Below are 17,905 nucleotides of genomic sequence, written 5' to 3'. Positions count from 1 at the left end.
GCGGGGCAGCTTGGCCGGAGCCGGGGTCCGGGCAGGGGAGCCAGAGGAGGAACAGTTCAGGCGGGACACAGCAGGCAGCACCGAGGACGGCAGGAGACTGGAGGTGAGAGACCAGCAGGACGGGTGGTCGGGGGTCGACAGCTCGACCGTAGGTAGGAAGGGAAGAATCCAGGGGGATAGTAGGCCCAAGCTGCGGCCTGTAGTAGGTGGAGGTGACGGCAGCGGCCAGGAGCAAAATCAGTGGTGAGCCACGTGGTGAGCATATGGATGGATGGGGCAGACAAAGGCAGTGGAAGGCAGCATCACCCGGCAGGAATTAGGGACCCAGATAGCCATCCAAGCTGGGATCCCACGGGGAGCAGGAGAGCACAACTACGCGTGTCACTCACCGGACTGTGAGTGCTTCTTCCCGGACATTTAGGAACCGTGGCCGTCCTCCATCCTGAGGGACTGCGCATGCGCAGCCCTTTCCATACCTCCAGTGTATGTTCCTTTAACTAAATTGGCAGACCAGGCAACCTCCCTATATTAAGCACCTGTGGTCAACACCACGTTGCCTGATCTTGGAGTCTCATTCCCCATGAGTCTCTGAAGGTGTTCCTGTGTTTCCTCGTTTATTCAGCCCAGCTGATTCCTGTGGTTTCCAAACCACTTCTACCGCTGTGGTTTCCAAACCACTTCTACTACTGTGGTTCCCATACCACTTCTACCATCTCTGTATCATCGTGACTGTGAGCTGATTCCTATCCGCTGCCTCCGTGCACTACAGTCTTCTAATCACTTCAACTCTACCATGTATCATTGGGACTGTTAGCTGATGCCTATCCGCTGCCTCCGTGCACTACAGTCTTCAACCTGCAACCCGTCTGTGTTTCATCGTGACTGTTTAGCTGATTCCTATCCGCTGCCTCCGTGCACTACAGTCTTTCATTCACATCCACTCACCTGTTCATGATTGTGACTGCCAGCTGATTCCTATCCGCTGCCTCCGTGCACTACAGGCTTCAACCTGCAACTCGTCTGTGTTTCATCATCGTGACTGTTTGGCTGATTCCTATCCGCTGCCTCCGTGCACTACAGTCTTCAACCTGCAACTCGTCTGTGTTTCATCATCGTGACTGCTAGCTGATTCCTATCCGCTGCCTCCGTGCACTACAGTCTTCAACCTGCAACCCGTCTGTGTTTCATCGTGACTGTTTAGCTGATTCCTATCCGCTGCCTCTGTGCGCTTCAGTCTTCAGCCCTTGTCAACTCTCCCGTGTTTCCTTGAGTCTGCTGCCACTATTGCTACCCGCTGCTCTCCGTGACCAGCTGTTCCAGTTCGGCTCTGCTCCGGTGTCCCACCGTTTCTGCACCTGCTGGTTGCTATTGGCTGCCTCCGTGTTCCCGCAGAGACCCGCTGCTGTTACTTCTCAGCGCTACTCATCCATCTACTGCTGATCCGCTCTCCACGCCTTCCTGTGTTCCCTGCTGGTCTACCTACCTGTGCGCTGCACCTGCTAGACCACCGCTTCACCCATCCAGGGACTTTGGATCCTGCCGGCCTCCTGCCCTTCAGGTATCTCTGCACTCCTGTCTGACTGCCTTCTCCTGAACCACGGTATGCATACTTCCCATTGACTGTGCTGTGTATTGCATACCTTGCTGGACTGTGTTGGTTCTCCTCTGGAGTGTATTATCCGCTGAGTCTATTGCCATCATTGACTGTGTTGGTTCTCCTCTGGAGTGTACTATCTGCTGACTCTATTGCCATCATTGACTGTGTTATCTCATGCTGGATTACTTCAAGAGACTTTCTATATTGGCAGTGTTGTTCAGTCATTTATACAGTTATATTGTGCATATTACTGTGGATCAAAGTCAAGGTGCCCGTGTATATATTGTGTTGCAGTCTCTCCCCGTGCACCTCCTCACATATATATTCAGTGGTACAACTTGCTAGTAGCAGACCACTGACTTCTGTTTACAGTTTCACCCGTTCCAGTATCCTCTCACATAGCAGTGGTACAACTTGCTAACGCAGACCACTGACTCCCCGGATACCTCCACTTGGATTCCATTCCTTCACTCAGACAGCGGTACAACTTGCTATCCGCAGACCGCTGACTCTCATCACCTCCTCGTTTCTGTTGGACATTCCTCCTCACTATAGCAGTGGTACAACTTGCTACCGCAGACCACTGACTACCTTCACGTGTCCTTTGTCCATACAGTTCCTCGTGTATTACTACTTCCATATTGCCAGTGCTGCTAGTCATAGACTTTCCTGAGCATCTCATCATCTGCTATTTCCTGTTCCGTGATCACCCTGCTACCAGAGTACCATATTACCACCTATACTGCTCTGGTAAGCCTATCACCTGGTGATCCCTGGGTAAAGACTCCTAGTGCCCGTGACAACGCGTCTGCACTCGTCGGAGGTCAAGAGGATGACTTATTGATTTAATTGATTTATCTGCCTTTCCAGGCTGCTGAGAATGATACACTTTAAAGTGTATCAGGTGCAGCAGTCCCGTAAGTCTTACTTATGTGTGTGTTTTACTGAGTGTGTAAAATTTTCATAGTGTCGCACGTATCATTAAACTCGTGTAAATTGTGTCCAACTCTACATCAGGCCCAGAGTATGCTTTGTGTTACTGCACATTTGTGACTTGTTAATGAGTAATTTCCACTGTGTAAATTTTAATAAGAAATTTTGGACAAAAATTGTTTCCATTTGTTATGTATTAGAAATATAGAAATACATAGTATAGGGAAGGATTATACTATTAATTTACACTACAAAAAAAATATGTTCCAGTAAACAAGTATTTCTTTACTAGTATAGCATAGATAGTATAGATCTTAAAGTGTGCAACATAATTTTGTTTAAAATAAAAAAGCTTAGTTGCGATTTCAGAAATTGCCCATTAACTTGGTTTTCTGTTCTGAGTTGCTGTAAAGTTTTGGGAGTACATTTATATGCTATGTATTACTTTGTTTATTTTTCAAAGCCTCTATTTGTGCAAGAGTACATTTCCATGCGAAAGAATGATATGCCAGTGTCTTTTAGTCCAATTTCAAGCTATGTAATGTAGCAGAATGGAGAAATAACACCTGTGTTCTACTGCAATTTGTTTTGTTACTTTACCCTTATTGTTCATGTCTTCCATGAAACAACAAAGCAAACTAATAACCTTAGCAAACCATGCTGTTTAAGGAGAAATATCATGTGATTTACTAGACTTCTGATGAGTTCTAAGTTATGCGAAGTGTGTTTCAAACAATCTTCCATTCAATGTAATTAGAGAAAAGTGCACAATAGTACAACCAGCATAAAATAAAATCAGATGTCTAAAAAAAATCTGCTTACCTGGTAAAGTGCATACAAACAGGTATATGTATGGCAGATAGAGATGGCTTCAGTTTAGAGCAGATCTGTGCCCTACCTCCCACATAATCCCACATAATCATCTTCTCGTAAACATAAAATCATTAAAAAGCTGTGAAGGTAGTGGGAAATTGCAGAGAATAGGGTTGTTTTGGTGATCTGCTGAAAAACATTCTCATTTCAGTTATTGGACCCAGAGGGCCTGAGTCATTAAGGCAAAAAAGGAGTAAATGTTCTCTGGGACAAACCATGTTACAATGCAAGGGGTGCAAATTAGTTTATTATTTTGCACATAATTTAAATACTTGCTGTTTTTTCATCTAGCACACAAATACTTAATAGCTTTATTACTACACTGAAATTTAAAGTTGATCTAGGACATGCCCTACCCCAACTATAAATCTGACCCCACATTTTTAATTTACCTCCCCCTCCAATGCAACATGGTTTTGCCCAGGTGCAAATGTTAATCCTTTTTTATGCTTTGCTCTCCTTAATGACTCAGGCCCAGAGTTCAGCTGTTATTGCTATTGCCATCTCTGTTACTCTTTTGGCGATCTCTACAGCCTCATAGGTGACAGCAACCACCACCACAACTTCTGCAAACATGGGGAACTACAGCAAATATGGCTCTGTGTTCAGCAGTGAGAATGATTCCAAAGAAAGGAGGATTAGGAGAGAAAAATGGTGAAGGATAGTCATGGATTGGTTCAAGTTGCTTTGCAGTACAGTCGTCATCGATACTTTTCAGGAAGGAGTTATTCAGAGTCAAGATGTCGGGTTCGGTGGTAGTCAGCATATCGATGCTGACTACCCCGATGAGCATACTTACATTACCCCCTTAACAGCAGCGATAATACCGTTGCCTTTCAAACCGTCGACATACCGTCAATACCGTTGACATCATGAAGTGGCGCCGGCTTCTTCCTTCATCGGGATTGTTTCATGTCACTTTGCAGAACAGTCGTCATCGATACTTGTCGGGAAGGAGGCGTTCGGAGTCAAGATGTCGGGTTAATTTTTGTCGGGTTACTCAGCATCGCTATGCTTCCAACCTTCCACTTAACCTTATCGTTCTCATCTCCTCCCACTTTCCCGTCCACTCTTGTACTTAAACCCCTCTGACTCCCCTTGTGCCTGCTGTCCGTCTCCCCTCCCCTTAGTATGTAAGCTCCTTTGAGCAGGGCCCTCTTCCCTTCTGTCTCAATACCATTTCTTCTTCTCCTGCACCACTCTATTTGCTTTGCTTGGAGTTATTGAAGTCTTGGTGATACTTGTTCTACTCTGTACTGTCATACCCTTGTATTCTGGCTGTACTGTATATTGTATGGCGCTGCGGACACCTTGTGGCGCCATATAAATAAAGAATAATAATAATAATAATAATAATATGCCGTACCCCACCCCTCAGTTTGTGATTACCAAGATAGAAACGGAAATATTTATTCATGGTAAACCAGTTGTGGTCCACCATTATTATTTTTTTCAATCCAATTTAATATACTAGAATTGTATTGTATCAAGCACGCAATCTGGTAGAGGGCCTAATGTCATTATTTTCATTCAACAGGTTGAGTTTCAATGGTAAGTATATTGTACATGATTTATTCACACTTATATCTATGATAACACACAGTACACCCAAAAGAGAGCATGTAGCCTCATTAGATGATTATAAGTTAAAGTTAAAGCGCAGACTGCAATCCATCTGCAGGGTCAAACACTGCTAACATGAGAGTAGAACACTAGATCAAGCAGGATATGCAATTAATCAAAAACTTAAATCAACTTTAAGAAAAAATTTAAATGTTTCTGTGAACAAAAAACATTATTTTTAAACAGAATCTGCTAACCACAGCATACATTCCAGTAATTCACACAGTTGGACAATTGCTTAAAACATTAGGGTTTATTCTCTTTCAAGCATTTGTTACATACAGAACATCAACATGGTGTTAATAACATAACAAAGATGTAAAAGAGACTGACTAATTAACACAGATTTTACGAGATTTACAAGGTTTTAATTCACAATGGTAATTTCTGAAAGAGAAGTAACTTTAAAAACTAGAAAAGGAAAAAGAAAAGTAATATTAATGTTAACATAGACTTTAGCCCAGTAAATACCTTATGGTCCTAAAGAGATTTAGCACACTTCTCATATACCTACTTCAATGTATGGTATTCTAAAACTTTTGAGTCTTAGCACTATTTTATAGCCTAGTTTCTAATAGTCCTTTAAAATATTATTGTTTTTATGTAAAAATTGGAACATTTGTTAAAGGTTAATTATAAGCCCACCTGTCACCAAGTCTTATGATGTAATCTTTTTTTTGCTTTACTACATAGTATGGTTCACCTGGGAGAAAGTTTAAAACAGACACTATTAATGGACTACGTTCTTTCCCAAGCAGGATTCCTTTAGTCCACACATCAGGAGAGCTTTGAGGTATAGAGGACACTGTACCAAAAGCAAGCTCTTTACTTTAAAAGTGCAACTCGCCACCGGAGTCAAGATTTCAGGCTGTACTAAGTTTTCTCCTGGTCCAGCACCCTTCAAATCTCACAACTTTCCTTCTGTGTGGCAGAGGAAGCCTGCCTGAAATAGGGCAAAGGGAGCTCATCAATGTGAAGCCCTGAATCAAAGTTTTGATGGGATTAATCCCAAGTACCTCTGGGCTGTTGTTAGAAGATATGGCCTCTCAGGGCATTCCATTTGCTCACTTTTTTTAAACTGGTAGCAAACTTTATTTGTTGATTTGTTGGGTAGGCAAGGCTTTTAGAGTAAATCTGGTTTGCCCATTTAGCCCTCTGTTATTTATGTTTGCCACTGATCCTCTGAAAAGTAGGTTAGATGTGGACTATTCACATGGGTATCTCTGTGGTCTGAGAAAACTAGGTTAGAATGGTTGTGTAAGAATGTTATGCTCCAGGACATGAAGTGAGGAGGAGATAACATGCAACTTATTTCTTGTCTTCGGTACACAGAGGCCTTTAAGACACATTTAAACCATGAAAAGAGTTACTTTCTGAACAAGGGAGGATGAAGAGTGTTTTGGCCTAACTAATGCCCAGCCATACTAATGCCCAGCCATACATTACAATTTTAGGAATTACATTTTGCTATAGCATTTTGCCATAGAAAATTTTGGAGAAAAGTTTGAGGTAGTACAGTAGAATGGATGAAATGTATCTCTCAGAGAAAGGAATGTTCTTTTGTAAGCTTATTTAGATCCCTATGTTGTTCTTTTTCTCCATAAAAAAGTACATAATTTTCTTCCAACTATTTTGGTAGAGTAGCCTAAACCCAGTTAAATCTTCATTCATTAAAAATTTTAGTAACCTGTTTTTAGAAAATCCTCTCTTGTTGGTAGAAAGTTTTCAAGTTTGGGTTTTCCCTTTTCTGAGGGACAGTGGTTTAGTGAAGTTTAGGATAATTGCCCAAAATGATCTAATTATCTTATGTTTCCTGAGCCTAAAAGCTCAGAGGCAATGTCAAGTAATAGTGAGTGTGATTAAATCTGTACCATGGAAACTGCTTGGAAAGAGAATCCTGCATTCCCACATTTTCCAAGCCCACTGTCCCTGAGGGATTGTTCAGGCCAGGTATTGAGGATAGGACTTATGTGAATCAACTTCTGAAGATTCCCTTGTAAAATGATGATCAGATGTCAGGCTCTTGTTTCATGGCAAATTGTGTTGCTGGAAACATGAAATACTACAAGTGCAATTGTCCTCAGGAGGCGTTATGTGGGAAAAGTGTAGGTTATTGGGTATTTTCTGATAGAATGCACTTTTATGATACATGTATATAAAAAGTATCCAGCAAGCAAAATTGACATAAGGCTTCTAAGGTAATTTAAAGTATATCAGCAGTGGGTTTATGGGGCATTCAGACAATTTAGGGATTTTAATTGGTTTATGTGTTACTAGCTAGTGCAGTGGTCACAGTGGATTGCACAGTGTCATGTGTCAAAATTCAATCATCCATACACTCCTGTCTCTTGGTCCTGGGTGTGAAGTTTTATCTTTTCTTTTACATCACTTTAGATTTTTTTTGCTTATTCTATTATTCAGGTATTTTCCTACAGGACTTCTTGTAATTTTACATGCATTATCTGCCTTTCAGTTCATATTAATTCAGTTATATATTTAATATTGGTGGTTAGCATTAGTGAAGCTGGTGGGTTAAATCTATAGTTTGGTATGTATTTATATTTAAAAATTTCCAAAAATGGCTAATTCGAGTATTAATGCCTTCATTGTTATGGTATTGACTTTGACTTTAATTTATTAATTTATATTTTTAAATGTATGGTTATGATTGTATATGTTTTCTTTCTTTTGGTAGTATTTACTTAAACAATTAATCATTGTAAAGGGCTGAATAAATTGTTCTCTCCGGGGCAAATGAGGTACGAAAGGCACTATGTTGTAAAGCAAAAAAATAACATCATGTTATTGACCTGTTGACATGTCTGCTTTAAGTATCAGAAAGTTCTTAAACCTGCACACACTTCTTTATTACTAGCATTTTCAATAATCCTAAATAGCTCTTAATTGAGACACTACTGCACCTCCACCTGTGCTATTTCACATAAGGTTTGCTCCATACACATTATAACTACACCCAGTGGTCGAAGTAAAGGTGTATACGGTGGTATGCCATACCACCCCTTCTCTTACTACCTTCAATGCTAAGCTATTAAATTCCATTTACTTACACTCTCATTACATATTTCATATCGCCACTTCTAAATTTCCACTTTGACCACTAACTACACCTCTATTATTTTACATAAAGTATGCTGTATAAACATTATTGTGCCAACATACACTGAATGTCCCACAGACATGGTTATCCTTTCAATTTTTGCAATTGTTTACACAATAAGCCCATAATCATTATTGTACCTCCAATTCTTTTATTGCATTTATAGTATGCCCTATCGCCCACCGTTACACCTCTTTCTGTGCTATTTTACATACTGTATGCCCCATCAACTTGCTTAACTTATATTTCTGCTAATTCATACACTATTTGCCCTTAAAACATTGTTGTACCTTTACATCTGCTTTTTTTAACATACTGTATACCCCGCAAACAGTGTTATACCTACATCCTTGCTATTTAATATAATGTATGCCTTATAAACATCAGCCTACCTCCACCTGATGTAATGTATGCCTCACCAATGATGTCATACCTCCACCTCTGCTATTTATTATCTGTTGACTTTAATCATTAAAACATATGAATTGCTGTACCAATTGTTCATAGAAGATACATTTCTATATATAAAATTGGTTCCATAAGAATTTGCAGTGACTAAGCATAAAATGACCAATGGAATTACCAGAAATATGCAATTATTTTGTCAGTAATATGTAGTGATTATCCTAACATAAAGCCATATTTTCTTTTTACAAAATCAAAATAATGCTTTAATATTGACTGTCTTACAGTAGAGAGAAGATGTCTACCTGATGTAGCTATTTATCAGATAAGACACAATAAATAGCATAGAATAATCTTGCAACATCTTGACTTGCAAGTTAAGCCAATTCTAAAAAACATTATGCTTGACAAAACATTTTAAATCAATAATTTCATAAGAAAGCAGCTAATAGTGCTTCATGTGATTTTCCAGAATGTGAAATAGGCACCACACAAGTCATTTTTCCACTGATATTCCAAATTGTAAAATTTGTAAATATATTTTTCATGTTTTTTTCAATATAGCAAACAGAATCATAGCCACATTGGGCCTGATTCATTAAGGAACGTTAAGTAAAAATTTGAGTATGTAGTTTCCTAGACAAATCCATTCTGCAATGCAAGGGGTGCAAATTAGTTTTCTATTTTGCACATCAGTTAAATACTAGCTGTTTTTTCATGTAGCACACAAATGCTTGATAGCTTATTTGCACACTGAAATTTAAAGTCTGTGTGCTACATGAAAAACAGACAGTATTTAACTTATGTGCAAAATAGAAAATTTATTTGCAATCCTTGCATTGTAACATGGTTTTGTCCAGGAGACTACTTACTCAATTTTTACTTAACCCTCCCTTATGAATCAGGCCAATTGTTCTAAGGACCATCTCATGCTACCTTGACATCTTTCTGGAAAAAAATACCAGCCTACCTATGTTATGTGTCTGCCCTAATAATAATTTTTGGAATAAATCTAATTTTTACTGGACAGTACTGTAATACAGAAAAAAATGGGCCTGTGAATGGTGACAGTAAATTAAACTTGTGAACAAAATGTTTACCAGAAGTAAAATGAAACAATCACATTCATTTCATTGGACCACAGTAGTACAACAGGTAGTTCACATGAATAGAGAAAACATTTATCTCTGAACACCGACCACAAGGAACTCACTTGGACAGGCAGAAGAACCCTTGGATCATATCCTTAGGTGTTAGTTAAAATGAGATAGACAGAAAAAAAAAGATAGAGGAACAACAAATGCCAAATACTAATACAATATACTTGGATACTCAATCTGAAAGAGAGCAATTTGAATGGTTTGATGTGTTCCACAAAACTTATCCTGGCTCCATTCAGGAACACATAGAAAACCTTACAGAGTCAAATATAGATTTATAGAAAGCATACGCATTACTGGTTCACCCAGAAGCATTTTAATCTATATTTGACCCTGGTTTATTACATTTATTAAAACCTGAAAAACATTGATCTAACTTATTGTGTCACAATTATTAACTTATTAATATATCCTTTCAGTAACAAGTGCCAGTACAAATAGAGCTCAGATCCTTGACTCTTCTCAATTGTTTATCAAATCATTTTTCGCCTGTATTTTTGTGCTATTACCTAATATAGGATTATACAGCATATAACAGTTTATCGAGCTCTTCACTAGTTAAGCTATGCTTATGTGGGACACTCTTCCCATGCTTTAATACACATATTTTTATCAATATGGTAAATTACTGTTCAGGTGGTACCGATGTGTTATGCTGTTATTTTACCCTGCAGAAGATTACCCTGCAGAAGATTACCCTGCAGAAGATTACCCTGCAGAAGATTACCCTGCAGAAGATTACCCTGCAGAAGATTACCCTGCAGAAGATTACCCTGCAGTCTTGGTCCAGGAAACATTAAACAGGTAGTTTTTCCTTTTTCCCACTCTCTGCTTTTCATAGTTATATATTAAATGCATGGTTAGATATTGGTGACAGGTACTAAAAATTCAATCCCAATGCATTGGCATGCACCAAAGAATAGCTCCTGTATTGTTTGACACATTAACACCTGCCAAAGGAACCTCTTGTAGGAATCAGTGATATGTTTCTGAAAAAATTAACTTGTAACATCCCTTCTGAAAAATATTACATAGTTACCATGGTTAATAATGAAATGTATTTCTTCAGTATTTTTTCAATTAACCATAGTTCTCTTATGTCTTTTTTTCCCAAACTTTTGAATAGGCATAATAGAGGGATGCGACAAAGAGGGAAAAAAATATAAAATACTGCATTCAGTTCATACAAAATTTTTCTAAGAAGAAAAAATACTGTACTAATGAATGGATTCAATTGAAATGTACTTTATCAATGCATTTATACTTGAGTAACTGAAAAAAATATATACTTTACGTCTGAAAATGGCGCAGTATTAGCCAATTGATTTATTTTCTTGTGATTGTTTAAAACCGAGTTGAATAAAAAAATAAAATAAATGGAATAATGGTTTTATCATGATATTTACTATTTTATATAAATGTCATAAGAATATTATTATTTAGGATTTGCATGATATTGTTTAAGCTCTCATACAAATGACAAGCTAACATTTGCATAAGAAATTTCAAAGCAGAAAAGGTTGTTGTAAGAAATTATTGGCAGGCATGTCAGATTTTAGGAAGTAATTTATCAAAATAATTCCAATTTTGAGGATCTACTAATATAGTGAAAATGCTATTCCATTGTTTTTATATGTACTGTCCATTTAAGGTCGAAGTGGAGAAGTATAATGTTCTTTAGAACTCTATAAATCATAGTGACCTTACAAGTCTTTAAATCTTTTTCAAAAAGTAATAGAGATGCTTTGTCTCTAGTGCATTTTGGACTGCACAAAGCCATTGGTTGGAATAGGCTAACTACAAAAAAAAATTATAAAGAAAGACAGAGTAAAACCTTGCAACATACCGACATGAAAATGAAACTTATGTTCATTCAATACAACATGTTTTGTTTAAACCTGAAATCAGACACTGATACTTGAAAAATGAAAACATCTTTTTCCCTAAGCTTATTAATTTAATGCCAGCAGTACTTCACACTATGTTCAAGAACTATAAAAAGGAATAATACAATGTGACACGTGTAATATAGTAAATGCTTGGGCCCTATCTGACAATGCACAACATCTTTTCTGTCACAAAAGATCCCCAAAAATTGTAGGTTATGCTTTTCCTTTTTTGTTTCTTTCTTATAAAATATTCCACTCAAGGCACGAATGAACATGGGACAGGACTTTTTAACTTCTTGAAGAAAAAAAAATAAGGGCAATTTTTTTTTCTGTTAATCTAATCAAACAAAAACAAAATGTTAATAGATAAAGTCAAAATGATGTTTTACCCTTTCAGTTAGTTTACTATTTTAATTTTTAGTCATTGTTTTATGAAAATTCTAAAAAGTTATATCATTGTACAGTTTACTTTGTATAGCTAATTAGCAAACACTTTAGTACAAGTCACTAAAATATGTGGGGGAAGATTATTCTTGGTCTGCAAAATTGTGTTAAAGTATATAAAACTGCAGACGCTTAACAGCTGAAAAGAAACACATTATCCTAATTTGAAAGAAAAATTTGAGAAAACAGTAGTGCCTAAGTTGCAATTATTATGCTTCTCCAACCCACACGATTGTGTTGCCTTTTTCAACTTCAGTGATCTCACAGTTTAATTTATTGAGTCTTCCATCTAAAATAAACAATGATTCCTTGGAGGGTGTCATTAAGTATTGCCCAAAGAGGCCGCTCTCAATGATAATTCTATTTTTGGGGCTCCACTGCCATTCCTCTAGTTTCACTGGCTCTTTAAGGCTCTTTATCATTTTCACTTTTCCAGATGAGAGTTCTACAAAGAGCACATCAGTTTGTGTGCTGGAACTTGCATAGACATTGTATTGATGAGCTTCTATAAATGATGACTGAAAGGCCACATCAGATATATGCAGATTAGTATGAATGTCAAATAAGTCCTGGATTTCTCCTTGAATTGTTATTAACTGTACTCTCATGATTCCTTTATTGTCATCGATACTGACAAGATAGTGTCCATCAGGAGAGATGTAAGGAGTGCCAGTCACATCCCTGTTATATCCAACGACAGTATCAGTCACACTATCTACTATCACTTGAGGAAGAATAGCTCCTGTTGTATCAGGCTTGCAGCGGATAAAATAATATCCTCCAAGGTGAGTGTAGGCCATAAATTGAGGGATGCAGTTGTAGTCTTTTAAGCTAACTGTCTTGATGTAGGACATGGTTTCCAAATCAATTTTCAGAAGAGCTGGCTCATCTTTATGAATTATGAATCCAAACCTGAAAGTAAAGATAATGAGTCTTGAAGGACAAACTTACTGATACCAAATAATCCTCTGACTTGTTGTCAAAACATTTTTACAAAAAAATTAAAAATATTACATAGAAATGGAATTTGACATATGAAAAGTACCAGTTAGTTCAGGTAGACATTCTATTTACTAATTGATAGAGAGCGCACTGTTGACTATTTTCATAATAGGAATTGTTGTGTTCATGACCAATTAAACTGTTTTGGAACTGATATCCTGCAGATTTGACAGCTTATTAGTACCACCAGGGAAGGATTCTTTTCTGTACTTGTGACTCTTAATACCTGAAGGAAAAATGCCTTCACAATGGCAAGTAATGGGTTTTGTTTCTGCCAGACATTCTATTGAGTATTTCCATGCATACAACTCATTTTGTTTCCCTTAATAATTAAGTTTGTGGTTATATGAGATGTGAATACTGACATATAAAACTTATATTTTATATCAGTTAATACACAAATGTAAATATTTAAATAATAAATAAACTGCTGCTTTGTTACTCTTGCCTTGTGCGAGACAGTGGGAAGTTCAAAAACAATGGGTCAAGTGATGGCAGCCACTGGTGTTATACAGTGGTGCATGTATTGTTAACAAGTAATTATTTTTATTAATCAATAAAATGTATGTTCTTTTCAAATAACAATATCTGGTGATAGCTTTAAGAGAACAGAGAGATTCGCCTTAATGTTTGATACATAGATTACCCAACAGGGGTTATCACTGCTGATAACCTTATTAACCCTTTCGCCGCAGAGCATATTTAAGCCCTTTTTGGGTTGTTCACATTCCAACATCTATATCATTCATTTGTTGTTTTTTTTTCAGAAGAGTTTGAATTTTCAGAAAATACCATTCGTTTGCTTATAGCTCCTGTCACTGCAAAACAAATCTGCCTAAAATGGCCAAAAAATGTTTTTTTTTTAATATTGAAATAAAAAAGGAGTAAAGTCATAGATTAAAAAAAGCAAAATGTTACAGAAGTTTTCAAGTAACAGTTTAACTGGAAATAGGGCAGATGTTTAACAGAAAAGTCACTTAAGGGAAAGTTAGCAGAAAAGATGATAAAATGAGAACACAATTATGTAAACGTGGACATGGCAAGTATGGCCAGTAGATGTTCTCAACAAGTCTAGTTGAAAGAAATTTTAGTTTGAATCTAGTTGAAAGAATTTTATGCTAATACTCTTCTCAATTCATCTCAAGCTCAGATGAATTTATTCTCATTTTCTAATTTCTTTGCTAATGAAAAAAGGTTTGACCTACGCTCCTTGCAGAAAAAGAGCTGCCTCATGACCTCTGCCACCCCTGGGCTTTGCCTTACCTTACTGTTGTACTTTACTTTTTACTATTTTAATGCATATTATATAAAAAATAGGATTCCTAGTGAGAGGAAAAGAGAGCCAACATTTTAAATCTAACAGAAGTAGAAGTGAAAGAGCTATTTCTCACATTCTTGCTTTCTTATCTCCACATTCTTACAATTTGAATTTGATTTGAATAATAGAAGATCTATATCATAAAATACATACCTTGCATAGAATAAATTGCATGCATCATTATAATATGAACGTTTTGGATACATTGCAATTTATCAAAGGTCATCTATTCTTACTTAGTCTTGTCATGGACCATGTACTTTGTACTCAGCTTTACTGTCTCTGATCTCCTGACATTTAAGAGTTACAAAATCAAGTAGGAACACAACCAAAACTACAAATTGTATTTTATAAGTGTTACTTATCACTACACTGCTTTGCTATTTGACAGTGTAGCACACACAATGGCCTTTTAGGAGGTTTCTGCTATTGAAGAATGTTAATTTACATTTTTTTAAGCAGAACATGGAATATTGTTTGATTATTTTTATTGCTTATTTTTGCAAAGTGTAAAAAATATGTTTATACCTGATATGATTGATAATCAATGTTGTACCAGGAATGAAAAAGTCATCAACCCTGTCAAAATGCTTTCCAACTGGCTGAGTATGGATAGTATGATGAGAAATACTTCCACTTGCTTGAGTTATGACCTGCAAAAAAATACATTAATTAAGAAAATAAAGCAAAATGTTTTTATTTTATTATTAAAGACATGTCAACATTATACAAAAGAAAATTTGTAGCTAACATTTAATAAAAATGCATGGTATTTAACAAAATTGATGGTATTAAAATATACTTTATTAAGCCACAAAAGCTACTATCCATTTACTAATCAGCTGAAAGTTTTAAAACCAACTTGGTATATCCTCAATCACTTCCCAAAGGGGTTCACATAAAAGAACAGGCAATGCAAATTGATAACAAACAAGAACAAATGAAACAGCTTTACTCACTTTCATAAACATATCCATTTTTAAATTAATGGGAACTATTTCTTATTTATAGTAAAGTTTCCAATTATTTTATGTCACAGCATGATACAGGAGAGACATTAGGACTCAGGGAAAACACAGGCAGTGAGGCTGCTGAAAAGATCCCGGGTTTTTGAGGTTAGAGACTGTTGAGAGGAGGAGCCTCAGAGAATGAGTTAGTAATGAGGAGACATTTTGTGAAAAGAGACACATGGTTCTGTATGTTATTGTGAAGAAATGTGAGGCCAGTTTTGTTGCCGAGTGTCAGACTGCTACAGAGATACTGAGGTGTTGCCCGTCAGAACATTGTAGGTGCAAAGACTTGAAGACAAGAGCTGAGACCAGTGAGTTATATTGGAGCTAACAACTATCCACAAAACAGGAAACAGGTCTGTGTAATCAAACTGACTGTGTATTCTCACTCACTTCACAGTATATCCTACAATCAAGGAGCTGTCAGTTAGATTTACAGAGAAATTTGCTTAGCAAGTGAAAAGCATTACTCAACCTCCTCCTACTACTACACATAGCATGACCCCAGGTAGACCGGAAATACAGAATTAATCACCAGTATCCATTCTAATTGTAGCCTAGTATCTGGAGCATCCTGAAACTCATCATAACCTGGATATACTAGTCAAAGAACAGCATCACGGCTGACTTTTTTTTGACTTGGTGAAGGATAGCCATGGTTGGCTAAATTTGAAGATTTATACAATAACTAAATCATCTTTCATGTCTTCACCTTTCACTGTTTCTCTTTATTCCAGCCATATTACAGCAGAAATACCAGTCTCTAATGGCTGCTTTAATATTAGTGGTCAATAATGCTTCTACTTTATAGTAGTCCCACACACTTTCTCCACCAATAGCTAAAGTTATTAATTTTCTGTTTTATGTCATTGTATGTAAGTTATTAGTATCAGGAACCCTCAATATACAGTGCTGTGTAATATGTCTGCTCTTTATATTTAAAGGATAATAATAGCAATTTAAATAGCTTCACGCCAACATTTCACATGTTCATGGTCTACTTGAACACACAATTTGCAGATGATTTGTCTCCAACTGAATTATTTGTTACAGAAAAAACTCCACCCATATAAATATGCCAAAATGACTAATATTGGGGATGTTAGTTCAGGAGTGGCATTGTTGCAACAGGAAACTTTCCACTAACAGAGATACGACTGTATTGAAGATGTCAATAGAAGTGTGGTTAAGACCTATAGGCTCTGGAGGTAGGCAATTCAATTATTAGGAATAAAGATAAGGTAATCTATCACTAGATCTGTGAATGCTGAAGAATTATCATTATCATCATCAGCTATTTCTATAGCACCACCAATTCCGCTGCGCTGTACAGAGTACAACTTACTCACATTAGTCCCTGCCCTATTAGAGCTTACAGTCTACAGAACAGTATATACCTACAATTCAACATTTATTTAAATTTCATGACCAATGTCATGTTACAAAAGACAATGAGAGCTTAGGGAGAGGTTTGTGTAGGAAGGAAGGTTTTTGTTTTTAAGAATGGAAAATGATTCCCTTGGCCGCAAATTCTATAGTAAGGATAGGCTGAACCTCAATGAACTGGGCAGAATTCAGAAGAAAATTTTACATTAGGAATTCGGGGGAAAAAGAATGCATTAGCAGTATACAATCCAGTGAAAACATAGAAAAGTGGGGGTGGGTTTAGGAAATGTGAAAGAAAGGTGCTTAAAATGAAAAATGCCAGTAGAAATATAAAATGTATGATAATAAATGATAGAAGTCTTACAAACATAAAGGGTAACACTGGGTAAGAGTACTTTTAAATAAAATCACAGAGACCAAATATTTTAAATATTTAATTTGGGCCCAATTCATTAACAAACGCAAATCAAACATACTGGGCCTGATTCATTATTTTAAGTAAAGCAAAAAATGAGTAACTTTGAACCTCGGCAAAACCATGTTTCAATGCAAGGGGTGATTATTATTTTGCTCTGAAAGGGATATTTTAAGGAGGCGCTGGGTCCACAATGTCTTTTAGTAAGGCTTTTAAATTATAGAGCCAGCACCTCCTTAAATTATCCATTTAAGACCATAAATAATATTGTCGGGTTTCAAACTTACGTCCTTCACATTTGCCACCCTGTTATGTCATCGCAATTCTTAGAAATCGCTGGAATACACATTCGTGTTCAGAAGTATATAGGAAAAGTCACGTTCGCATAATCCATGTCAGGGTAAGTACTATCGGGTTGCTCAGACTCGATATAACGTACCCCACCCTACATTAATGTCAGTGTAAGTTCCGAACTCTTCAGCTATGGAATGAGCAGAGCGTAGGCGACTTTTACACACCATGCGCCTTAGCAATCATTGACCCCTCACTGTGTCTTCCGCTACATGGTTGAGTTGCTGTTGTTCCTAAAAGCTTTCATTATCTAATAATATCACTTACAGTTGATCCGGGAATATCCAACAGGGATGAAATTTCACAAACCGCCTTATTGCAAAGGTGGCATCTTATCACAGTACCACACTTGAAGTCACTGAGCTGTTCAGACGATCCATT

The 17,905-nt window shown here is 37.0% G+C and overlaps 1 protein-coding gene across 2 annotated transcripts in view; it reads right to left on the bottom strand.

Moving 5' to 3' along the window:
- Positions 1–5,260: 5,260 nt before the first annotated feature.
- Positions 5,261–17,905, bottom strand: part of FSTL5 (follistatin like 5) — a 497,380-nt gene continuing 484,735 nt past the window's right edge. For both annotated transcript variants that reach the window (XM_075198057.1, XM_075198064.1), the window contains 2 exons: positions 14,891–15,015; positions 5,261–12,954 (listed from right to left, as the gene is read on the bottom strand). In XM_075198057.1, coding sequence (XP_075054158.1) covers positions 12,252–12,954; positions 14,891–15,015 — 828 coding nt within the window. In that variant the 3' untranslated portion in view covers positions 5,261–12,251. The remainder of the gene's footprint in view (positions 12,955–14,890; positions 15,016–17,905) is intronic.

Source organism: Mixophyes fleayi, chromosome 1 (assembly GCF_038048845.1).
Source record: "Mixophyes fleayi isolate aMixFle1 chromosome 1, aMixFle1.hap1, whole genome shotgun sequence".
Classification (NCBI taxonomy): domain Eukaryota; kingdom Metazoa; phylum Chordata; class Amphibia; order Anura; family Limnodynastidae; genus Mixophyes; species Mixophyes fleayi.
The sequence above is the reverse complement of the archived record's forward strand: the minus strand, read 5'-3'. Positions and strand labels throughout refer to the sequence as shown.